Source organism: Somniosus microcephalus, chromosome 1, assembly GCF_052327205.1.
Source record: "Somniosus microcephalus isolate GS21.2 chromosome 1, FLI_Smic_1.0, whole genome shotgun sequence".
Taxonomy (NCBI): domain Eukaryota; kingdom Metazoa; phylum Chordata; class Chondrichthyes; order Squaliformes; family Somniosidae; genus Somniosus; species Somniosus microcephalus.
In genome coordinates this window covers 186,302,915-186,329,170 of record NC_140987.1, presented here as the reverse complement: position 1 = coordinate 186,329,170, position 26,256 = coordinate 186,302,915, and the positions used below count along the sequence as shown (strand labels likewise).

The window sequence follows — 26,256 nt, the reverse complement described above, 5'->3', positions numbered from 1 at the left end:
CACATTTTTCATTTCTTACTATCATCTATTGAATGTATTTTTTGATAAGAAACACATATATCACACTTTACTAATGGCTGTGCTGTTGCTGAAATACATTCTGTGCTAATGGGATACTGAACTGCACCTTTTGTACTGCGGACTGTGACAGGCACATCCCATACTGGGTATGTCAGTGGGCATGTGTACAGACAGTATTAGGATGTATCCAGGCAATGCTAGATTTGACAGCCACACTTAGATACAACCTTTGCTGGATGTAACAGCGAGATATGTATACGCATTGTTCTTGGGTGTTGAGCAGTTAAGGAATGATGATAGAAACCAGAGAAAGGATGCAGCAGTGGGAAGGAATTGGAAGGGCTGAATCAGAGGTCAAGGCAATGGAGCAGAGGTCTCAGCGAACGAGCAAAGGCCAGGACAGCAGACTAGTGAGGGAGTGAATCAGAAGCAAAGAAATGATGATTTAAAGTTAAGGCTTTTGAGCGTGCCCAGCATTTGCAGGATGGATATTGGGGTTCAGATTTTTTTTAAAGTCAAGTAAAGTATTAAGCTTATATTTGTTTAGTAACTAATACTTACTCTAACAAACTAATCATTTTTTCATGCCTCTTTGGTAACTACACTATTACCTGACGGGAACACTTTCTTTCTCTCAGAATTTTCAAGCTTCCATTCCAGTGCAACAGTTGAAAGACTGTCATTAATTCCTGCAAAAAATAGAGAGAACGAGCTTTGTTTATATAAGAACATAAGAAATAGGAGAAATAGGAGCAGGAGTAGACCATTTAGCCCCTCTAGCCTGCTCTGCCATTCAGTAAGATCATGGCTGATCTTCTACATCAACTCCACTTTCCCACCCTATCCCCAGATCCCTTGATTCCCTTAGTGCCCAAAAATCAATTGATCTCAGTCAAAAATTAACGACTGAGCATCCACAGCCCTCTGGGTTAGAGAATTCCAAAGATTCACAATCATCTGAGTGAAGAAATGTCTCCTCATCTCTGTCCTAAATGACTGACCCCTTGGGTGGTGTCGTGTCGCTGCACCTTTCCTTGTCACTGTTCCACGCAGACTCTGACTCGAGAGTTGAAGTCCCTCAGATCTTTAGGTCTGCATGGCTCTGGTAGTAGAGGGCATTCTAGGAGATGCTCCATTGTTTGAGATGCCTCTCCGTCATCACAGTCGATAGTATCAGTTTGGCTGTATCCCCACTTCTGCATGAGGGTTCTGCAGTGGCTGACATCAGTCCTGAGGCGATTGAGATACAGCCAAGTAGGCCAAGTCTCACTGGCTCCTGTTGGAAGAGATTCCTCTGGATCAAAAGATAGCTTGTGTGGCTTTGTCTGCAGATCCTTTGACCAAGCATCTAGTCTACAGCTGTGGGGATTACATTCCAAGGGCTGGACAGCATGTAAGAAACTGCTCCTGGACTTGAGCCTCTTAGTTGTTGGCTGGTGTTGAAAAAGTGGATGACAGGTATCACTTGTCTGCTTTGACCTTTCCAATCTTGATGAAACTCATCTTCTTATGAAAGGTGGGGCAATACCTGCAAGCAGGTAAAGATCATTCACCTTCATAGGTTTCAGGCAGCCAGAAATAGCTCTGCAGGCTACGTTGAGGACTGGATCCATCTTCTTGGCATGTGAGGACTGTTCCCAGACTGAACAGGCATATTCAGCTGTTGAATAACACAGGACAAGGGCAGTAGTTTGTAAGGTCCTTGGGTCAGTTCCCCATTTAGAGTTGGCCAACTTCTTTAAGATGTTGTTTCTGGCTCCCCCCTTCGGCTTTGCTTTGATGACATGATCTTTGTAGCTGAGGGTACGATCTAATGTTATGCCGAGGTATATTGGTTTAGAGTTGTGTGCCAGTCTTCTCCCATACCACCAGGCATTAAATTCTCGGTTTGCATCTCTGTTCTTAAGGTGAAAAGCACTGGTCTGTGTTTTTTCAGGGTTGGCCCACAGATGGTTGGTCACATAGTAGTTGGTTAGCTCAGCTAGGGCACAGTCAAGGGACTTCTCTATTTTATCAAAGGATTGGACCTGAGATGCTGTGCACAGATCATCAGCATAGAGGAAACTTCTGGTGTGTGGATGGATGGACTGGTCATTGGTATAGATGTTAAACAGCAAGGGTGTGAGAACACTACCTTGAGGTAACCCATTCTGCTGTCTGTGCCATCTGCTTCGCTTGCCACTGAGGTCAACAAAGAAACGTTTGTTGGCCAGCATGTTGCATATCAGCTCAGTCAATCTGGCATCTTTTGTTATGTGGAATATCTTCTGCACAAGAATCCGATAATTGACCATGTCATATGCAGCAGATAAATCCACAAAGGCTGCACCTGTTATTAGCCCAATCTTGTAGCCATCCTCAATAAATTGGATCAGATTTAGAAGCTGTCCTGTACACGATTTTCCTGGTCTGAATCCTGCTTGTTCAGGGATAAGACATTCATCTACAAAGGGGGCCAGGCGATTCAGGATGAGTCTCTCAAACAGTTGATAGGTGTGGCATAACAGGGAGATTGGCCTGAAGCTCTTAGGGTTGGCTGGGTCTTTGCCGGGCTGCAGAATTGCCACTTGTTAAGTCCGTGAATGATTTGGACACGGACTAGCAGGAGTGAAACAAACAGATGTTTACTGGTGGAAGTCCATAACGAAACTAAACAGAGGCTCTCTAGCGCCTTTTATACAGGGGTGGTCAATGCCGGTACTGCAGTCTGAGACCAGTTATTCTCTTAAAGGTACATACACAACACCACTATTCTTGCTTGTCTCCACAGCATAGAAATCTTGTTGGTGGCTAAGCAATTGTTGAACATGTCAAGTAGCCACAGTAAAGCCACAGGTCCAAAGTGCTTGATTTGTTCATAGAGAATATCACCAATCCAGCTGCTTTGTTGCTTTGCATCACTTTGATACCAAGTAACACTTCATTCATGGTGAAGGGTCTTGTAAAGTCAGAATCCTCCTTATCAACTTCAGCAGGTCTTGGGTGTTTAACTCTGCTGGGATGATGGCCTGGGTTTCCTCGGCTGTTCAAGAGGAGCTGATGAGCGACTTGATCTGCTGTGACTTTATACTGTGGTTGTGCTTTAGTGAAGTCGTTTCCTAGCATCCTGATGGAAGAAATGGCAAGAACTGATCGAATCCACAGATATGATGCACAGCAGCTGGAAAGCATGGAAAACCATCAGGAGGCTAGGAAATGACTTCACTAAAGCACAACCGCTGACCCCTTATCCTGAGACTGTGATCCCTAGTTCTAGACTCTCCAGCCAGGGGAAACAGCCTCTCAGCATCAACCCTGTCAAACCTCAGAGGTTTACTACTGCTGCGCTGTCAGAATGGAAGTAATAAATTATAGATTTTTTTTTTAAATGACTGATTATATTAGTACAGGAATTAGTGTATATAATACAAGTTGAGCGTCCCAAATCCGGAGTTCTGGAATCCGGAATGTTCAGGAATCGGACTCCGGGACGATTGGTGGCAGGGGTCCGGAATCCGTAAAATGTTCTGGAATCCGGACACCCTGAGGGAGGCTTACCAAAAACCGGAAATAGCGCAACCTGGACCCAGGTATTTCCGGACTCGGCACATATTTCTGATGTCCGAAGTCTGGAAAAATCACAACCTGGGCTCAGGCGTTTCCGGACTTCTGACATCAGAAACACATTCTGAAGTCCGGAAAAACCTGAAAACTGGCTCGGCCTCGGTCCTGAGGTTGCCGGATTCGGGACGCTCAACCTGTAGTAATTTTAAAGAAAGAAGAAAACAAATGAATCCAAACAGATTCAGTAAAAATAGGGCAGTAGTCTCTTCTAGGTTGTGCTGGTTTTTTCAGCGCAATTCGCCCGAAATCGGAAACTAGCACAAAAGATCAAGGAATTTCAAGCATAAATTACGTTCAATACAAATCGAGTTTCCATGATCTTTTGCGCTAGTTTAACAAACATTGAGCTGGAAGCCAGCCCCGCCCATAAAACTGGCCATGCTCCCAGATCGAATTAATCATCATTGCAAGTTTCCGCTAATTGCAGCCGTTTTCAGGCCTTCGAGGTGGCTCTAAAAATTAAGGTTTTTTTTCAGGCGCAAGGACACTAATTGGCATGTTTTGAAAGCTTTTAAATCTCTTTTTTAATTTACTAAGAAACTGACTACTGTACACCAAGGTAACTAGTAAATGTTTCTGTATAGTTTTTAAAGTCATTTTCAGTTATTTAAAATCAGGTTACTCACTGGTGGTGGACTAGACACTCTGATTAAAAATGCTTTTACAAAATTACTTTCTAAAATGTTACTTTGCAGCTTGTTTTAGCAGCTCAGCTGACACTATGGCCAAGAGTGTCTGCTTTGGGTGCAGTCGGCAATCCGGGCGCAAACTGCATTCAAAATTGCGCTATATCCTTGATATATTCTAAAATGCTGCCCGATTGCCATGGTGCATGACAGATTTTACATTCAGCGATATGCAAATGAGTTTGAGCGGAAACTTGAGCAAAAAAAATGACTTCTTAAAACTAGCGTAATTTTGAATGCAATTTGGGCCCGGATCACCGATTGCGCCCAAAGCACTCTTGGCCATAGTGTCAGCTGAACTGATAAAGCAAGCTGCGAAGTTACATTAAATTGTCACTTTTTTTGTTCATGTGGTAATGGGAGGGACGAGAAAAGGAGCCAAGGTGATTGAGCTTGTACTAAGGCTGTTGGCCTATAAATTTGGGTGGTTTGCGCCACCCGTTACCGCTATGAAACAGCGAGAAAGCAGTGGTGGATGGTCCCGCGGTGACCGCCATTTTCGGCAGGTCGGCAGCGCTGCCATTACCTGCGATCGGCAAAAATATTTTAATGAATTGGAGCGTGACATAAATCACCATGTTGACGTCAGCTCATCCACTTTGGAGTTTGCCACTCCCATTGCCGCCCACTCTAAATCACGCCAGTGCGTGTTGCCGCTAACAGATGTTTCAGCAGCGTTAACGGCCATGAGGAGTCTGGCAAGACTTGCGAGGATGGACGCTGACAAGTGGATGCCGGAACTTCAAACGCCTCCTTTTCTTCTTTTAAACTTTCACTGTTTTGCCCATCAGTGGCGGGGGTGGGGTTGCATTTTCCGGCAGCTTTCCGGGAGCGTGTTTGTGGCTCAGTAAATCAATGGGTGAACTCCATTGCAATGTTTGAAGATGATCTCTGATAAGATCTCTTTTATCTTTATGATAACGTTACCAGAACGTCACCCTCTGGCAAATCTGGACTCAACTGCTTAAGATGTTAAGGAATTATTCAAAATTCCATAATCAATTATTTATCAAATAATTATTTTGTGTCGAGTATGCAAGACCCACTAACAGCTGCCACGATGACTACATTTAAACACTTTCAAGAGTAACCATTGGGAAAAGGTTAGTGTTACAGAGAACACAGATGCGTTCATTTCATAAACTATTAAAAAATCGATAAATGTCAGGTGGCAGCTAATACTTTTGGAGCAATTATGGCAAATGATCAGGTCACTCCTTTCTTCCCCATTTCCCTACACTGCAAGTGGGAGACAGGCAACCTTTGGCCTCCTTCTGAGATTAGCACTGCAAAGAGCGTTACACCAGGAAATCAATGCCACGCTGATGTCAATGAGCAGGCAGTACCAAAATGCCACCGCTCTCTGCGCTCTCTCAGCTGGTGGCCGTTATCCTTGGCCGCCACTATTACCGGCAGGTTTTCAGCATCCTCTAATTTTTAGCCCATGGAGGTGGAGAAGGTGACGAGGACCTATCTGTTAGATACAGGGGCATCATGCATCAGCTAACCCCACCACCTCACCTCTCTCCAGCGGGGTCCCATACAGTCTATCGGGGTTCATGGGTAGAGATCAGGCTGGCTCGTTTTCCATCCCACTCGCCATTCGGTTAGGACCGCTCCGCTCCAAGTGGACATGTGTCCTGATGAAATGGAACATGGAGGGTGGAAGAGGGGTCCTGGGAGCCGACTTTATCGTAGGCCACGGGATCCTAGTGGATTTGAGGAATCACTGCCTTTGGGGGGCAGGTAGAGTAAAGAACAGAGAAGTAGTAGTAATCCCGGGAAAGGAAGGGAAGGGGACCCTCTGCCATGTAGGACCTCGAAGGTAGTAATCTCTGGATTACTACCAGTGCCACGTGCTAGTAAGAGTACAGAGAACAGGATAGTTAGGCTAAATACGTGGCTTGAGCAGTGGTGTAAGAGGGAGGGTTTTAAATTTTTGAGGCATTGGAACCAGTTTTGTGGTAGGTGTGACCTATACAAAAGGGACGGTCTACACCTGTGCAGAGATGGAACTGATGTTCTCGGGGTAATTTTTGATAAAGCAGTTCGGGAGCATTTAAACTAGTATGGCAGGGGGCTAGAAACCTATGTAGTGAAATAGAGGAAAGTGAAAGGCAGACAGAAATAAATGGTAAAAGGGTGAGGAACAAAAAACAAAGGGCCAAACTAATTCATAAAAAATGTGAGCATAAAAAAAGCCTGAGGGTTTTATACCTTAATGCGAGAAGCATCAGGAACAAGGTAGATGAATTAGCTGTGGAAATAGAGGTTAATAATTATGATCTAATTGGGATTACGGAAACATGGTTGCAGGGTGAGCAGGGCTGGGAGCTTAACATACAGGGGTATTCAGTATTTAGGAAGGATCGACAAAAAAGAAAGGGAGGAGGGGTAGCATTGCTAGTAAAAGAGGGGATAAATGCAATTGAAAAGAAGGATATTAACTCAGTTAATACAGAATCTATATGGGTGGAGCTAAGAAATAGCGAGGGGCGAAAAACATTAATAGGAGTGGTATATAGGCCTCCAAATAGTAAAATAGAGGTTAGGGAGGGCATCACGAGGGAAATTAGAGAAGCGTGCAATAAGAGCACAGCTGTCATCATAGGTGACTTTAACTTACATATAGATTGGACTAGCCTAATCAGTAAAAATAATGAGGAGGAGGAATTCCTTGAGTGTTTAAGGGATGGTTATCTGGATCAATATGTCGAGGAACCAACTCGGGAACAGGCTATATTGGACTGGGTACTGTGCAATGAGAAGGGACTAATCAGTAATCTTGTTGTACGGGGACCCTTGGGTCAGAGCGATCATAACATGATCGATTTCTCACTCGAAATGGAGAGCGAAGAAATTGACTCAGAGACTAAGGTCCTGAATTTAAACAAGGGGAATTATGATGCCATGAGACGGGAACTGAGTAGGTCTGATTGGACAACGTTCCTGGGAGGACTGGAGGTAGATAAACAATGGCAAACATTTAAAGATAGAATGACAAAATTGCAAAAATTGTTTATACCAATCTGGCATAAAAGGAAATCTAAAAAGGTGACTCAACCGTGGATAACAGGGGAAATTAGAGACAGCATAAAATCCAAAGATAGGGCGTATAAAATAGCCAAAAAAAGCGCCAGAGCGGAAGATTGGGAACAGTTTAAGATAGAGCAAAGGAGGGCAAAGGGCATGATCAAGAGGGGCAAAATAGCTTACGAAAACAAGCTGGCGGAAAATATAAAAACTAACTCCAAAAGCTTTTATAAATATATCAAAAGGAAAAGACTGGTGAAAACCAAAGTTGGTCCATTGCAGTCAGATACGGGGGAATATATAATGGGAAATAAGGAAATGGCAGATCAACTAAATGCATACTTTGGGTCAGTCTTTACGAAGGAAGACACAAAAAACCTCCCTGGGATAGCGGGAAAAATAGGGACATTGGCAAAGGAGGAACTGACGCAAATCAATATCTCTAAGGATATGGTGTTAAGGAAGCTAAAGGGATTGAAGGTGGACAAATCCCCAGGGCCTGATAACATGCATCCTAGGGTACTGAAGGAGGTGGCCCTAGAGATAGCGGATGCACTAAGGATGATTTTTCAGAATTCATTAGACTCGGGAACAGTGCCGATGGATTGGAGGGTAGCTAACGTTACCCCACTATTCAAAAAGGGGGGTAGGGAAAAAGCAGGTAATTACAGACCTGTAAGCCTTACATCAGTTGTGGGCAAAATGCTGGAGTCCATCATTAAGGATGAAATAGCGGAGCACTTAGCAAATGGGGACAGGATAGGACAGAGTCAACATGGATTTACAAAGGGTAAATCGTGCTTGACTAATCTATTGGAATTTTTTGAGGGAGTAACTGGTAGAATAGATGGGGGAGAGCCAGTAGATGTGGTGTACCTGGACTTCCAAAAGGCCTTCGATAAGGTCCCACATAAAAGATTAGCATGGAAAATTGAGGCTCATGGGATAAAGGGGAAAGTTTTGGCGTGGATAGGGAACTGGCTGTCAGATAGAAAACAGAGAGTTGGAATAAACGGCTCATTTTCTGAATGGCAGGCAGTAACAAGTGGGGTACCACAGGGATCTGTCCTGGGCCCCCAGCTGTTCACAATTTACATTAATGACCTGGATCAGGGAGTCGGATGCAGCATTTCCAAATTTGCAGACGACACTAAACTAGGAGGGGGGGTGGGCTCAGAGGAAGAGACCAGGAAGCTCCAGAGCGATTTGGACAGACTGGGCGATTGGGCGGATAAATGGCAGATGCACTATAATGTGGACAAGTGCGAAGTTATCCACCTTGGGGGCAGGAACGGGAGGGCAAATTATTATTTAAATGGCAATAGATTGGGAGAGGGGGAAGTACAGAGAGACCTGGGTGTTCTTGTACACCAGTCACTGAAGGCGAGCATGCAGGTGCAACAGGCGGTCAAGAAGGCAAACGGTATGCTGGCCTTCATAGCAAAAGGGTTAGAATACAGGAACAGGGATACCTTGCTGCAGCTGTACAGGGCACTGGTGAGACCACACCTCGAGTACTGTGTACAGTTTTGGTCGCCTCATCTGAGGAAGGATGTTCTTGCCATGGAGGGGGTGCAGCGGCGATTCACCAGGCTGATACCAGGAATGGCGGGAATGACCTATGAGGAGAGACTATGTAGTTTAGGGATGTACACACTGGAGTTTAGAAGATTGAGAGGGGACCTCATAGAAGTGTATAAAATTCTGACAGGTCTAGACAGACTGGATGCAGAAGGAATGTTTCCCTTGGCGGGTGAGAACAGAACTAGAGGACATAATTTAAGGATAAGGGCTAAACCATTTAGGACAGAGATGAGGGGGAATTTCTTCACTCAGAGAGTGGTGAACCTGTGGAACTCATTGCCACAGAGGGCAGTGTACGCCAGCTCATTAAATATATTTAAGAGGGAATTAGATATATTTCTACGGGCAAAAGGGGTTAAGGGTTACGGAGAGAAGGCGGGGACGGGATACTGAATTAAAGGATCAGCCATGATCTCATCGAATGGCGGAGCAGGCACGAAGGGCCGAATGGCCTACTCCTGCTCCTATCTTCTATGTATCTATGTATCTATGTTTATAGAATGGTTACAGCACAGAAGGAGGCCATTCGAACTGTCAAGTCCATGCCGGCACTCTGCAAGAGCACTGCAGCTAGTCCCACTCCTCCGCCCTTTCCCCGTAACCCTGCAATTTTTTTCCCTTCAGGTACTTATCCAACTCCCTTTTGAAAGCCACGATTGAATCTGCCTCCACCACCCTCTGAAGCAGTGCGTTCCGGATCCTAACCACTCGCTGCGTAAAAAAGTGTCTTTATGCCAAGGAAAAGGCATTCCTGGGGGGCAAAAGTCAAGAAAATCAGTCATAATAAGCTTTAAAAAAGTGAGAGGCAGAGAAAAGACAATGATCATATTACCTGAAATTCCAACATTGTTTTGCCTTTATTTTCCTCCAGCATATAGTGATAAGCCCCAATGCTTGTGCTAGGATCCTCTGCATCATTTGTTATGCCCTTATGCAAATAAAAATAAAAGGAATATGCAAAATTAAGTGTTTTTGGTATCTGCCCTATTAATATTTTAACAATGAAGACATCCAACCAGTCTGAGTCTCTAAGGGGAGCAATATTTTTCAAGTAAAGGATACTAGACACTTTTAGTGAAAACAGTAAAACAATCTAGGAATACAATGGTATGATAAACTGAGACTGAAGTGGTCTGAAAAATGTGATGGTGTGGCGGAGCCACCAAAGGACTCAGAGCGGTTGTACATAATTCCTTTAACAGCAATGTAGTTACTGTCTGTGCCTGTACCTTTAATTACACTGTTTGACTGTACAATGCCAGTTACCTTTACAGCACGTGATGACATCATGCCATTAGTCACGTGATGCCCCAACGGCAGGAAGAACATGATGACATCATGACGTCACTCTCCTGATCAGGGGATCAGTCCTCGTGGAGCTCTCAAGGAGAATAGACCTGTTATTGATGTGTCCTAGCAGTTCCCAGTTTAAACTCGTTTGTTTTCATTAAAGTTCATTAATTTAATTACCTGAGTCGAACTCAGTCTTTTTGATAGGAACCTCTGTTCCTACAATGGGATTATTTTGAATTTATGAATACCTAACTAAATGGTTGATTTTAGTTATAAATAACATTTAGTGCATCGTGCATGTTTTTCCATTGGCATTTGAGGATCATGATATGCGTGTTCATTTTTTGGGGGTCACAATGCAGTTAATGTTGGACATCAAGAAATATCAGTTTTGTGGTGTGGGACCTTTAGTATTATCAGGTTATTTTTTGAAATCAATGGAAAAGAAAATCAGGCGGGATGTAAAACAAGCTGCCGATTCACCATAGCCTGTTTTGCGCTATCGCTGAAGACCAATTTCAACCTCCAGGTTTCAGTGGGAGATGGAAAAAAAGAACTTACATTTATATAGTGTCCTGTCATATCCCAAAGCATTTTACAGCCAGTGAGTTACTAGAAAGATAGAGAAATATAGCCCGAGATTTTCCTTATGTTTACTGCCCACTTTTGGGGAGATTCAGGGTGACTGGAAGAAAGAAAAGGGTCAGGGATTCATAATGTTAAAAACCCTGCCCATTACAAACCCTATTGAAATGTTCCTCACCACACAATGTGGTGGCTGACAGAGCTCACTGAAATATTGTCCACCGTGTGCAAATCGTATTTAAATGTAACTTTAATGTGCCGTATTGCATTTCCCTCCTTATTGCCTGTAGCCTGGCTCCTGAAATAAAGCCAGTATAAAAAGTGTGTTTGGATGCTAGACAACTGCAGACATTTGGATATGGAGCTAAGGACCATATTCTGAGGATTCTGGATTAGTTCTGCTTCGCTGATGAATACTCATAAAGAGGAAGAAAAGGTGGATTGGGAGGTGCCATGCAGGGCGGCCAGGCTGATCAGGTGCTAAAGGAAGCATCTGGCACTCACTCATACGTACCCATGCCTCTGTGTATAGAGTCCAAGGCAGTCATTTCTCAACCTCAGCAATTAGTAATGCCAAGAAGACTGCACCTCTCTCATGAGCCAGTAGAGGAGTTGTACTGCCCGTTTGCCCCATATATGCAGCCCATCTATACCAGATGGACCACACTGCCAGGCAATGTTGTTAGAAACATCAGCCAATTGGCTGCCCACCACTGATGCATTGCTTGTGGGTGCAGTTCAAGTTCATAATCTATCCAATACATAGAGTGTACCAGCGTGAAATTGCTGTCTATTGAGTGGCAGCTTTCCCCCAGGGGCAAGTTGCACTTAACTGCAGCCATAAATGTCATATATGCCTCTTTTAAGAATGCTGTAAACTTTCTCAATAGGAATCCATCAATGTACTATTGGTCTGCAACCTGAATCCCCTCGTAATGAATGTGAATGCTTTCTAGCCAGGGAGCTGTCATGATTCTTTTATTTTAAGACAGTCCACCATACCAGCTCTGCTGACATGTGAAAGGCAGGTGTCTGGATAGCTGATCAGAGTTGAGCACTACCCTCTGTAGCAGTGGCTGATGACATTGGTTTGGATCCTGAGAACCCCGACTGAGCCCAAATGCAGTTAAGCTCATGGTGCCACCATGATTGTCAATGAGCAGGCCATTTGTATTCTGCAGGCATGCTTCAGGTGCCTTGATAAACCTGGGGAAGCTCTCAAGTAAAGCCCAGCCAGGGAGTCTTGAATCTTTGTATTTTGCTGTATGCTGCACAATTTTGCCATTTACAAAGGACTCCTGATTAATGCCCAGAGGTGTAAGAGGGAGGTGAGCAAGAGACAGGAGCTGAGGCCCTGCTTGAGGAAGAGATCACAGAAAAAAACCACCCTTTGCCAGCAGTGAGTTGGACAGAACTCATAAGGGACACCTTCAACTAATTAATAGCTGTGACCACATAAAAACCACTCATGCCGTTATAGTCCCCTTTTTGCAATTACATCAAATCATAGAATCATAGAATGGTTACAGCATGGAAGGCGGCCATTCGGCCCATCGAGCCCATGACGGCTCTCTGCAAGAGCACTTCAGCTAGTCCCACTCCCCCACCCTTCCCCCGTAGCCCTGCAATTTTTTTTCCTTCAGATACTTATCCAATTTCCTTTTGAAAGCCGTGATTGAGTCTGCCTCCACCACCCTTTCAGGCAGTGCATTCCAAATCTTAACCACTCGCTGCGTAAAAAAGTTTCCCCTCATGTCGCCTTTGGTTCTTTTGCTAATCACCTTAAATCTGTGTCCTCTGGTTCTCGCCCCTTCCGCCAATTGTACCCTTTAGTTTATATTGCCTCTCCTCGTTCTTCCTACTAAAATGTATCACTTCGTACTTTTCTACATTAAATTTCATTTGCCACATGTCCGCCCATTTCACCAGCCTGTCTATGTCTTCTTGAAGTCTATCACTATCTTCCTCACTGTTCACTATGCTTCCAAGTTTTGTATCATCTGCAAATTTTGAAACTGTGTCCTGTACACCCACGTTCAAGTCGTTATTATATATCAAGAAAAGCAGTGGTCCTAGTACTGACCCCTGGGGAACACCTTCCTGCAGTCCAAAAAACAACTGTTCACCACTACTCTCTATTTCCTGTCACTCAGCCAATTTCGTATATATTCATGTCCTGACATTTAGCTCTCCTGCACAACTACCAATGCTTCCATTCTGGAAATATTCTCCAACTCTTTCTCCCAGGCATTCCTACTCCTTGCCACAAATCAACATACATGTATCATCAGTACAAACTCATTAATCCACCCAAATATGTATGCCACCCTATTATCTTTTGTCATCTGATCTCCCCTTGGTGCTTTAAACTATTTGCCCTTTCAAAACTACACCTGGGCCTAGAAATTCAGTATCGCCATGTTTGGGGCGCTACAGCCGGGCATTCGCTAAATTTAGCGCCGGGCGCAACTTAGCGCCACCTTCGCCGAAATTGAGTTGCATCGCCCCAAGAGGTTGCTGCTGCGCTAAAGCAGGTGGTGCACGACTATAATAACGTGCTAAGCCGGCGAGCCGAGGCGCTACCAGTGAGGGCGGGCGCAACGCAGGTGCGGCGAGTTATAGATTGCAGGCAGACACGCTGGCGCCGGTCAGCTCTTAAAGGGGGAGGGTCGATTTGTTTTGCTGCCATGCTCTGCACACTGCAGCCCTGAATCTAGGCCTAGACAGACCTGCTTCAACAACTCAATGCCCACGACCATGGAGAAGGCCAGGGAGCGAGCGCAGCACTTTAGTGAGGGTGCCCTGAAGGTTCTGGTTGGCGCAGTGGAGCACCGGCGACCTACCCTATTCCCTGACAGTGGCAGGAGGCCGCTGCCCAGCGAATACAGGAAAGCTTGGAGGGAGGTGGCAAACAGGGTGACCTCCAGCAGCTTGGTCCCCAGGACACCCACGCAGTGCAGAAAGAAGTTCAACGACCTCACTCGGGTTGTCAGGGTGAGTACCCTTTTCAGTATCCTCTTCATCCCTGCATGTGCACCTCACTTTCTGGCCAAAGGGTCCTGAAAGCCCCAATGTCCAGCCCTCATCCAAGACCTATGGGACTCTCATGAAAATCACATGCACATTCACCACTTTACACACTGTCAGGGCTATTCCACCATGGGAGGCAATGCAGGCAAGATCAGGGCTTGACACTGTCAGAGCTATTCCACCATGGGAGGCAGTGCAGGCAAGATGAGGGCTTGACACTGTCAGGGCTATTCCACCATGGGAGGCAGTGCAGGCTAGATGAGGGCTTGACACTGTCAGGGCTATTCCACCATGGGAGGCAGTGCAGGCAAGATCAGGGCTTGACACTGTCAGGGCTATTCCACCATGGGAGGCAGTGCAGGCAAGATGAGGGCTTGACACTGTCAGGGCTATTCCACCATGGGAGGCAGTGCAGGCAAGATCAGGGCTTGAAACTGTCAGGGCTATTCCACCATGGGAGGCAGTGCAGGCAAGATGAGGGCTTGACACTGTCAGGGCTATTCCACCATGGAAGGCAGTGCAGGCAAGATGAGGGAGTGACACTGTCAGGGCTATTCCACCATGGGAGGCAGTGCAGGCAAGATGAGGGCTTGACACTGTACTCAGAGCCCGTCCTTTCTCTTGCAGGGCAAGCTGGCCCACAATCGCAGGCAGCAGCTGCGGACCGGGGGAGGACGTCCTGAACTTAAAGACCTCAGCGATCTTGAGTAGCGAGTGGAGTGGATTATGGGAGGCCGGCTGATTGACTCCATCGCCACTGGAGATGCCGACACCGTTCTGGACAGCAATGGTAAGGTCATCACCTTTTTGACCTCTCTCTTTCCACTTGTGCCTCACAGCAGCATCCTTTGCCACTCTCGAACCAATGCAGTGCATTGCAGCAGTCATGCCTCCCTCGCTGCCGCCCTGTCCTCACTCTAAAGCAACTCTTGTGCCTCCCTGCTTTCAGATGCTGAATCGCCAGGAGAGGAGCCGGGCCCTCAAGCTGGCACTGTGATTGAATCGGAAGGCGAGGAGGAGGAAGAGGAAGCTGGACCATCAGTGCCACCCACAGCTGAGGCAGCCCATGGCCATGATGGGGACACGTCTTCCCTGGAGGGGAGCAGGGGGGAAGGGTCTGATGACGGTGAAGCTCTGGGGCCCAGCGGGCTGCAGCAACGCAGGAGGGGTAGGGAAGCTCGGCGGCCTTCTCCCCGGAGGGTGAGTTCGGCCTTCAGTCCTGCTACAGTGAGCGCAGAGGAGGTGCGGCTCCTTGGTGAAATGGGCGCCCAGGCTGAGCGCAGGCACACTGAGCTCATGGCTGCAGTGGCAAGGATGCCTGACTGCATAGAGTCACTGGCAAGGAGTGTGCAGGAATTCGGGGCAGCACAGGCCAGGAGTCTGCAGGAATTAGGGGCAGCACAGGCCAGGAGTCTGCAGGACTTCGGGGCAGCACAGGCCAGGAGTCTCCAGGAGGTCGCTGCATCACAGGCTTGAGTCAGCAGGACGTCGCTGCATCACAGGCCAGGAGTCAGCAGGACGTCGCTGCATCACATGTGGCTTCCAGCCAAGTGCTTAGTCATGCCATGCATTCACTGGCTGGTCTGATGCAGACACAGATCAGGGCCACACGGGCACTAACTGCTGCCACCCTCGCTTAATCGGCCAGGAATCGCTGGAGCCCTCGTCGTGCCGCAGCAGCCCAGCAGTCTGTGCTTCAGCAGATTGCTGCGCATGCTTCAGTGCTGGCCCGTGCGAGTGCCAGTGTCTCGGCCGACCAGGGAGTGCCTGTGCTCTGTCAGGTTGGCAGCATTCCTGCTGCCAATACTGTCACTCCTCCACTGCAGCTGCCACCACCCGTAGGACAGACTGCTGCCGCCCAAGCAGAGTTGGAGCAGTCAGCAGCCGGGCCCTCCAGGCCCAGAGCTGGTCCAGGCCGTACCCCAAGGGCATCTGCCGACTCACTATCTGACCCTCAGCAGCCTTCCCCCAGCCTTGCTGCAGCCACTGGGGTCCCATTGAGGAGGAGCTGCAGGGCGGGAAGGGACCAATCGCGCAAGCGAGGTGGATCACCCTCGCAGGCCAAAAAGTAGGAGATGTGGCAAAATGTTGAGTTTTTTATGAAGGCCGAGAATGTTGTGTTACTTTTTTATGAAGGCCGAGAATGTTGTGCTACTTTTTTATGAAGGCCGAGGATGTTGTGTTTCTTTTTTATGAAGGCCGAGGATGTTGTGCTACTTTTTTATGAAGGCCGAGGATCATGGCCATTTTTGTTTAACTGTTTTGTTCATTTTCTCCAGGTTGTGAGAGCCAGTTATGTGTCTGACTGTTTTTTGGGGGGTTTCTCTGTCTTTGTTTGTCATGCGGGAAGGGCACAGAGTTTGTAAAATAAAAAATTGTCTTTATTCAGATTGTCCATGTTTGCACTTTGAACTATTTGTTGCCTTGACCGCCTCAGGGTTTGCGGAGCGGCTCCATTCATGTTCTTTCAATGGCACAAGCCATTCCCTGAGAGGGTGCCTAGAACCGACTTGCAATAAGCCGCTGACGGAAGGCCCTTGCACTTTGTGCCTCCCTCCCATCTTGGTGCTCCTCCTCCTCCTCCTCCTCCTCCTCCTCCTCCTCCTCCTCCTCCTCCTCTGGTGGTCCTCCAATGTCTGGTGGCAGTGGCTGAGTCCTGAGGATAGCCAGGTTGTGCAGCATGCAGCACACTACAACGAAATGGGAGACTCGCTCAGGCGAGTACTGTAGGGCTCCCCCGGAATGGTCCAGACAGTGGAACCATTGCTTCAGCACGCCGATTATGTGCTCAATGATGTTCCTGGTCGCTTGATGGCTGTCATTGTATCGTTCTTCAGCAGGGGTGGTGGGCGCACAGAGTGGGGTCATCAGCCAGGTGCACAAAGGATAGCCCTTGTCCCCGAGAAGCCAGCCTCCTGGGTGAGCTGGGGCTTTGAAAATGTCTGCCACAGAAGTCTGGCACAGGATGAAGGTGTCGTGGCTGCTGCCTGGAAAGCGGGCATTGACAGCTAGTATGAGCTGCCTGTGGTCACACACCAACTGCATGTTCAGCGAATGGTAGCCCTTCCGGTTGCGGTAATCCTCAGCATTCTCTAGAGGCACCCACAAAGCCACATGCATGCAATCAATGGCGCCCTGGACCATGGGGAAGCCCGCTATTCTTTCAAATCCCATTGCATGCTCTTGCTGCTTGTCCGGGGTCATGGGGAAGGAAATGTACTGACGTCTCCTTCTGAAGAGGGCATTCGTGACCTGGCGGATGCAGCAATGCACCGCGAACTGGGAGATATTGGCAATGTCCCCAGTAGCGGATAGGAAGGAGCCGGTGGCATAGAAGTTGAGAGCCATTGTCACCTTCACCACCACCGACAGAGACGTCCTGCTCCTCAGCTGAGGCTGCAGATCTCTCTGAAGCAGGTGGCAGATCTCCATGACCACCTCCCTTCTGAATCGAAGCCTCCGAATGCACTGCTCCTCAGACATGTTGAGGTAGGAGAAGTGCTGTCGGTATACACTGGGAGGGTAAGGCCTCCTGTGCCGACGCCTGTTGGCCCTTCTCCATCTGGCCATGATTGGCACTCTCTCTTGGCGTCTCTGAGCCCTTTGAATGCAATGCAGAAACCCAACGTTTCCACCCATTGCTGCCCCCATTGTATGTGGCCTCTCAAGGCTATGGCACTGAGAAATAAATCCAACTGCAAAGCTCTGGCCTGAAGCCAGAAGTACCTGTGCGAGCGATGAGTCAAAGCAGAAAGCTCTCTCCCTTTGTCTCTCTCCAAATCTCCCTCTCTCACACAGAAGGAGTGGAACAAAATGGCTGCCACAAAGCATGCAGGAAGAGTCCCCTTTAAATAGGGCCTCCCCAGCCCCACAGCGACTGGGAACCGTTCCACTCAACCAGTCGCTGGGAGCGCCAGGCGCACAGAAGGGGGGCGTCACTGAAGTTCCGGTTCGGGGCACACCAAGGGCGTTGCACCATGAAATGATGTCAGGATCTGCACGCGCAGCAAAGCGGGTGCTGCGGTTTTTGCGCCGCTGCTAATTCTTGACTCAAGTTCGCGAGAGGCGCAGATCGCGCCACGCTCGGGCACTAGCTGCTTCGCGCCCACTACTCGCCCTCTTAAGGCGCTAGCAGCTGGCGCTAACAACTGAATTTCTAGGCTCTGGAATTTCCACAGGAGTTCTTGCAATTCCTGCCATGATTTCAGTTTTTTAAAAGCGGTGGAGACTCCCGAGTAATGGCATAAACAGCCCCCTACGCCATTGTCCCAGGGTTTCTGAGGATCTTACACTGAATTTACGGTGGGAGATGAGGCATCCTCATAGAAATTCACCAGCACTGCCTTTATTTGAGATTGTAGGAACGGAGGTTCCTAACGAAAAGACTGAGTTCGACTCAGGCAATCAAAACAACGAACTTTAATGGAACAAAACAGGTTTTAACTGGAAACTGCTGGAGTACATCGAATACAGGTCTGCTCTCTTTGAAGGCTCCACAAGGACTGCCCCTGCAGTCCTGTGGCTGACGTCATGACGTCATCACGTTTTCCCGCCAGTCCGGGAATCACGTGATGAACGGCGTGACGTCATCACGTTTTAACCGCGCTGTTAAAGCAACCACACTCTGTACAGTTAAACAGCATAAATAAAGGTACAGACTCAGACTGTAGCTAACATGTTGTTAAAGGAATTATGTAGAAACGATCTGAGTCCTTTGGTGGCTCCGCCACAAAATTACATATCACTTTACTTACAGAGTCGTCAGAGTTTGGAAATAAATTAGGAAGTAGGCTTGGGATAAGTTTCACTTAATTTAAAAACAACGATCCCCAATGTTGCAATGTTGAGCTGGACGTGCGTCTGCTGATTCACTCCAGCACTGAGTCAGCTCATTTGCACACCTACTGGCTTTGAGTGAGTGCCACTCTCACGTAATACACAATGCTGTATGAGGGCGGGGGTGCGGAATTTATAATGTAACCTTTAAAAGATCAAAGATGGCTGATGGTTTCAGCAGGAAGCTGAAGGAGAAGCACGTAAGCAGTAAACTTTTTGCAACACTGAGTTGACTGTCAAGCAGCTGTAATCGATGGCTCCTGTGGGATTTTGTTGCACTTTTGTTGCACTGGAGCAGCAGGTGCAGGCTGTCAAAGAAGGGATCAAGAAAGAAGAGCCCAAAATGTTAACGAGATCCACCTTTCGACACTCCTGGTTGAAATGCAGCAGAGGAGCTAAAAGCTGCTGGGTATCTATGGGAGGGAGGTGGCAGTGGCCATGGGATCTCACACAAGTAAATACAGTCAGTTTTGTCTTGTGAATATAGAATACACTGTCACTTGGTTTCATTGTAGTTGTGTATCGTAAAAGATTTCAGTTTAAAAATCAGTAAGATATATTTGTGATTAAATTCTCAAATGGAAGGAGCTAATAAAGCATTGATGTCTGTGCATCTATTTATTATATCACAGTTAAAATGCAAAAAATAAAATATAAAAAAATCAAAATTTTCCAGGGGGAGGCCCCCATCCGAGGAAATAAATCTTGTATCTCTAGTGCTTACATCTCCTTTCAGAAGTTTCTGAATTGACCACTGCTGTGAAATGCACTATTGTGTACTTTAGGCTTTTCCCCATTAGAATAGAAGTAATACTCAGGTTAATGACAAGCCTATGTCCTGAAAGACAGCATCAACAACATGCATTTCTTTAGAGCCTTTAACACAGCAAGACATCTAAGGTGCCTGGAAAAAAATGGGCAAATTTGAGGAAGGATTACAATGGATGACCAAAAGCTTGGCTGAAGAGAAGCTTTTAAAGGCTGGGAGGAATCTAAACAGGTTAAGGAGAGAATTACAGAGAGCAGGACTGAAGGCTGTGCTACCAAAGGTGAGGTGGAAAGAGGGTGTTGGGGGGCGGGGGAGTGGGGTGGGGGATTTGAGGCTAGATACTTGATATATAGTAATGACCTGGACTTGGGTATACAGGGTATAATTTCAAAGTTTGCAGATGACACAAAACTCAGAAATGTAGTAAACAATGTGGAGGATAGTAATAGGCTTCAGGAGGACATAGACAGACTGGTGAAATGGGCAGATGAAATTTAACATAGAGAAGTGTAAAGTGATGCATTTTGGTAGGAAAATGAGGAGAGACATTGGCCCAGTAATTCGGGTCCCAACACGTGAGTAAGCACTGTGTACTCACACATGGGACCGATGGAATTGCCGGTTTTCTGCATGCACAGCGCATGCGCGGGAAACCGGCATTTCTGATCCTCTGAACCAAGGGGTTTAGAGGTCGAACACGTGCGCGCAGGAGTCTGCGCGTGCGCGCTGAAATTCCTTTTTTTTTACAGGGTTGCCCGTGCGATAAGGCCTCCAGTTTTTACGCGAGAAAAAAGCAGACGTAAGTACTTAGTTTTAAAAGGTAAGTGGTCTATTAATTAAAGTTAGAATTTTTTTTCCACAGGTTTATTATTTTTAAAGACTTTACAGTAAGGTAAGTGTATTTTTAGACCCGATTTGTTAAAAAATTATTTTTTTCAAAAATTTGAATAATTGTTTAAATTAGTTTTTTTACAGTTATTAATAGTTAATTTAATTAGTGGGATTTAAAAAAACTTTTATTTGAAGTTTAAGTACTGTTTTGGGCGCCCAGAGTTTTCATGAGTTTGACAGTTCTTACTATCAAACTCATGAATGAACTTTTGCAACCTCCGATTGGTTGCCCAGTGCTCACGTGATCCCAGCCGACTCATCGAACTAACTATGCCGCTGGATCACGCAAGCACAGCGCGCCGGGAGCTGAACCGGGCCACTGACAGGAAATCCACGCAGGGCCAGGCTTCAACTGTCGGTGCGCTATGTAAGTGTAGGTCGGGGGCTTGCACCCGCGGGAAGCCCCCGACACCAATTTCTGGGCCAATATAAACTAAATTGTACCATTTTAAAGGGGGTGCAGGAACAGAGACACATGGGTGTATGTACACAAATCTTTGAAGATGGCAGAACAAGTTGAGAAGGCTGTTAAAAAAAGCACATGGGATTCGTGCCTTTATTAATAGAGAAATAGAGTACAAAAGCAAGGAAGTTATGCTAAACCTTTATAAAACACTGGTTAGGCCTCAGCTGGAGTATTGTGTTCGATTGTGGGCACCATACTTTGGGAAGGCTGTTCAGGCCTTAGAGGGGGTGCAGAGATTTACTAGAATGGTACCAAGGTTGAGGGACTTCAGTTATGTGGAGAGGCTGGAGAAGCTGGGGTTGTTCTCCTTAGAGCAGAGAAGGTTAAGAGGAGATTTGATAGATGTGTTCAAAATCATGAATGGTTTTGATAGAGTGAATAAGGAGATCCTTCCAGTGGCAGAAGGGTCGCTACCCAGAGGACACAGATTTAAGGTGATTAGCAAAAGAACCAAGGTGACATGAGGAAACATTTTTTTAAGCAGAGAATTGTTATGATCTGGAATGCACTGCCTGAAAGGGAGATAGAAGCAGATTCAATAGTAACTTACAAAAGGGAATTTGATAAATACTTGATGGGAAAAAAATTACAGGGCAGGTGGAGTGGGTCTAATTAAATAGTTCTACCAAAGAGCCAGCACTGGTACGATGGGCCGAATGGCTTCCTTCTTACTATGCAGAGGAGTGGAGGGTGTACAGGGGGCCCTAAAGCTAGAGAAGGTTGCAGAGGTAGGTTGGAGGAAGCACATAGAGGGATAAAGGGGTCAAAATATCAGGGGCCAGAGAGGGTAGAGAGTGGGTGCATTGCCAGCCATGAGGTTGGAATATGGGACAGAACCTGGTTTCACTGAGATTCTGACCTGTGCAAGAAGCCTAGGAAATTCTACTGAGGGGGTCCACAAGCAAGTCTTCTGCCCACCCCCTACACCAAGGGGAGTTCCTGGGCTCTCCTGGGAATTTTGTCCTTCTGCCATTGTAAAGCCTAACTGAACTCTTGTCAGTTGAAAGCTGAGCTCTGTTGAAGCCCTTGGACAGGCCCCATAACCGGGAATGGTGAGAGAGGTAAGCACGGAACTGGGAGATGACAACACATTCAAAGATATTGGAAAGGACAGTTATCTTAGAGACTGGGTGGTGGTGGTAGAGGACAAGACAGGTGAGCATTTTGATGAGCTTGGCTCACTTGTTTAGCAGTCTCACCTCTGAGTAAGAAGGTCATAGATTCAAGCCTCGCTGCAGGACTTGAGCACATAATCTAGACTGATATTTCCAGATAGTTCTGAAGGAGTGCTGTATTGTCATAGGTGCCGACCTTCGGATGAGATTTTAAAAAAAAGGAAGATTTGCATTTATATAGCACGACCTCAGGATGCCCCAAAGTGCTTTACAGCCAATGAACTACTTTTTGGAGTGTAGTCACTGTTGTAATGTAGGAAACGCAGCAGCCAATTTGCGCACAGCAAGGTCCCACATTCAATGTGATAATGACCAGATAATCTTTTTTAGTGATGTTGATTGAGGGATAAATATTGGCCAGGACACTAGGAAGAACTTAAGAATCAATCACATTGATATGGGACTGGAGTCACATATAGGCGGGACTGGAGTCACATATAGGCCAGACTGGGCAAGGATGGCATTGTCCCACATTGCAACAGTGATTACACTTCAAAAAGTATCTAATTGGCTGTAAAGCGCTTCAGGATGTCCTGAGGTCATGAAAGGCACTATATAAATGCAAGTCTTTATTTCTTTTTAACTGCCCATTGACATGGCCTAGCAAGCCATTCAGTTTTATCAAGCTGCTCATGATTCAAAAAGAACGCCCACCACCAACTTTCAGGGCAGTTAGGGATGGGCAACAGAGCCGGTCTTGCCAGCAACACCCATATTCTGAGAATCATAAAATAAAATAAATAAATGCAAGTTCTTTCTTCTTTCTTTTCAATACTGACAGTAGTTTTGGTATGTAGAGGGTCAGTGTCTGAACAAAGGGAGACAGGGCAGCACGGTGGCATAGTGGTTAGCACTGTTGCCTCACAGTGCCAGGGACCCGGGTTCGAATCCGGCCTCGGGCGACTGTCTGTGTGGAGTTTGCACATTCTCCCCGTGTTTGCGTGGGTTTTCTCCGGGTGCTCCGGTTTCCTCCCACAGTCCAAAGATGTGCGGGTTAGGTTGATTGGCTATGATAAATTGACCCTTAGTGTTAGGGGGATTAAAATATGTGGGGTTACGGGGATCGGGTGGGATATGTGTCGGTGCAGGCTCGATGGGCCGAAATGGCCTCTATCTGCACTGTGGGGTTTCTGTGATTCTGTGATTCTGTGATTTACAATGCCAACACGCATTGAGTTAAAAGAGGTGCTTGAGTAGTCATGAATTGGGTGCAGAAGGTGGCTTCTGTAGAAGAAATTAGTTTGGAGAGGACCAGGAGATGAGAGAGAAGCTGCAGAGTGACAAGTGGTTGTTTTGGTGAGTAAGGGGCTGGGGGGCATGAAAGTGACAACATGGAGGTATTAGTTGAAGCAGTTGCAGGGATGGTCCCACTCTTTGAGATGAAAAAATCCATGCGCTCCTCACACTTGGGGTTAGAAGTGAAGGTTGAGATTTGTTGCAGAGAAAAAGAGTTGTGGATTATTGCTACCTTTCACTTTCAGTCCAACTGTCTGTAATTCCTTGCTTTCACATATCATGAGTCATATATGCAGTTCAATGCCTTGTTTTTCCATGTCATAACACCTTGGCTGGGAATTTCCTAGGAGCTGCTCCCGCTCCGGCACCGTAACTTAATTGAAAGTACGGTGGAAGCAGGGTTTCTACCACACCTCTAGCCAAGTTACAGCAGCAAAGCGGGAGCAGCTCCAAGGAAAATCATGGCACTCGATACATGACTGCTTTTTGAACTGTCAGTTTTGTAAATCGGCATGTACAGCAGTAGTCGGGGTTTATATCCATATCTGCTATTGCCAACTAAAGAGAAATTAAACCAATGTAGGTACTTACACTGACTGAGGCGACTGCTTCCTGTACGCTCTTCCTGATAAATTCCATTGTGATTATACGAGAGGGCTGTTCATTGAAGGCAGAGTTCACCAGGGCTACTCTGGCTGCATCTCGTCTGGCTTCTGCCTTAGTTGAACAGTACTATACAGAGGAATGGTAATACCGGTTAACAGAACCAACAGGAAGATATAAATGCTGGGCGGCGGAAGTTTAGCAAATAACATTTATATATTTAGGTATAGTACTATATTTGTGCAATGTGCCATATCCCTCCTCCCTTTGGCTGTTCTCATGCACCAGCTGAACAGATGGGCAGCTGACTTAATCCCAGGCCTCTGCCACTGATGCTCCATAACTGGTTACCAGGAGGTATGCAAGAACAGGATGGAATGGTTCACTCTCTGATTTTCCCTCTCTCTTTGTGAGGAAATGTTTGGCTTTTATTTGCCACTCCTTCTTGGTGACATGGATATGAATGTTGAACTTACAGTGTGAGATAAAAGCAGTATTTTCTTTAGTATGTCACATCTGTTTATAAGTAGCTTCCCTTCAAGTGCATGCTTTTAGGTAGGAGGTTCCAACTTCATTAATCCAGTATCAGAGCCAAATATAGAGATATACATGTTTGGCTTTGTGTAAACTGTATGGTCCATGTGTGATACAACAGCCATATCTCTGAATCTTTTAAGGCTCGGGGAAGATATGATTTACTAGAGTAAGGTCAAAGGTCATGTTTTTCCCATTGTGTTCATAATTAATGAGTTCAATGCACTTAAAGCAATACCAAACAAATCTTTCACATTCTTAATCCACATCTTTTTTCTTTGAAGGGGAAAGCTTATGGTAAATTTTGTGTTCATAAAGGTGATTATCAGCACTGGGGAATCGGGTCAGTCTCAGGTCTCAAGTCATTACAACAGTGGTTAGATGTAAGTGCCGATTTTATATATATGCACTATCGTGGGGAGCACATCTACAATTTCTAGATATGCACTCCTGATGGGTGAGGTTCCCTGTTGTCCTCCCAGCAGCGATGCTCCCCATTGGTTACACACTTTTGTAAAATCGGTCCTATAGAGCAAAACTCCTGCTACATTGCCTCAACAAAGTACTTTAATCCCACCTCAGAAGAAGGTCCACTGATGTATGAATGTGACATTTCTGTTGGTCCCAGCTGTTGGATCCGTGATTCTTAGAGTATGATGTTTTCTAATAACTACACGGAGGCTGTAACTTAACAATCAACAGGTGTTTACTGGAGTAGGGTAGTCTCAAGACTGGCAGTACAGAGGCATGCTCAAGGCTTATATACAGGTGTGGTCACTGCCGGTACTACAGTATACAGGAGCTGTAAAAGTAGTTCTCTCTTAAAGGTACATACACTACAATTCCTCCCCTTTTAGATTAGCAGTACCCATAATATTCAAATAACAATTAACACTTTAACATGCACATTAAACAGAAATAGTCCATTTATAGATTCAGTCTTTGGGGTGGCTTCCTGATCCTTTCTGGATAGCGCCTTTCCTGAGGTTCTTGTTCTTGGTGTGGAGGTGATTCTGGCCCCTTTTCGTCGGTTAGTTCATCAGTTTCCACTGCTACTGTTTCTGAGGTAGATGCTACTGGTATGTCGGGTTCATCCCCAGGTACACGAGACATGGGGTTGACTTGTTCCTGTGACGCTAAGATCTGGTCGACGTGGCATCTCACAATGTTCTCCCCAACACCCACTGTGTACATTAATGGCCCCTGCCGTGTGCATATCGTTCCGGGTTGCCATTTCTCTGTTCGGTAGTCATGGGCCAAGACTGGTTGTCCTACACTGAAGCTCCTTGTCGGCTTCTCATTGATGTGCTGGAATTGTTTGTCCTCAACATTTCTTCGCACATTTGGTCTGAGCAAATCCAGATGAGAGCTCAACCTTCGGTTAAAGAACATCATGGCCGGGGTCTGGTTGGTAACTGCATGTGTCGCATTTCTGTAGGCTAACAGGAAATTGTCCACCTTATGCTGTAGTGGAATTTCATCATCGCACACGGCCTTTATCGCCTTTTTAAAGGTTTGTACGAACCTCTCAGCCAATCCATTTGTGGCTGGATGATACGGGGCGGATGTGTAATGCCTTACCCCATTCCTTCTCATAAATTTCCGAAACTCTTCGGACACAAACTGTGGTCCATTATCAGAGCAAATCTGCTCTGGCAAGCCGTTCCTGGCAAATATGGTCTGTAGGACTGCAATTGTTTTCTCTGTAGTGGTTGAGGACATTTTTATCACCTCAGACCATTTCGAGTGAGCATCCACTGCTATTAAGAACATTGAGTCCATGAATGGACCAGCAAAATCAATATGCACCCGTTGCCATGGAGAGGAGGGCCACTCCCATGGGTGTAGAGGGGCATGTGGTGGTGCATTTTGGACCTTCTGGCATCCTGAGCAGCTCTTGGTTAGGTCCTC

The 26,256-nt window shown here is 46.3% G+C and overlaps 1 protein-coding gene across 2 annotated transcripts in view; it reads right to left on the bottom strand.

The window, feature by feature from the left end:
- LOC147124504 (protein limb expression 1 homolog) overlaps positions 1-26,256 on the bottom strand; it is a 135,133-nt gene that overhangs the window by 17,036 nt on the left and 91,841 nt on the right. Inside the window, exons 3-5 of one of the 2 annotated variants that reach the window (XM_085988089.1) lie at positions 23,800-23,940; positions 9,760-9,855; positions 633-710 (exon numbers count right to left, since the gene is read on the bottom strand). In XM_085988089.1, coding sequence (XP_085844215.1) covers positions 633-710; positions 9,760-9,855; positions 23,800-23,940 — 315 coding nt within the window. The remainder of the gene's footprint in view (positions 1-632; positions 711-9,759; positions 9,856-23,799; positions 23,941-26,256) is intronic. The other variant, XM_085988096.1, reaches the window with a different exon arrangement.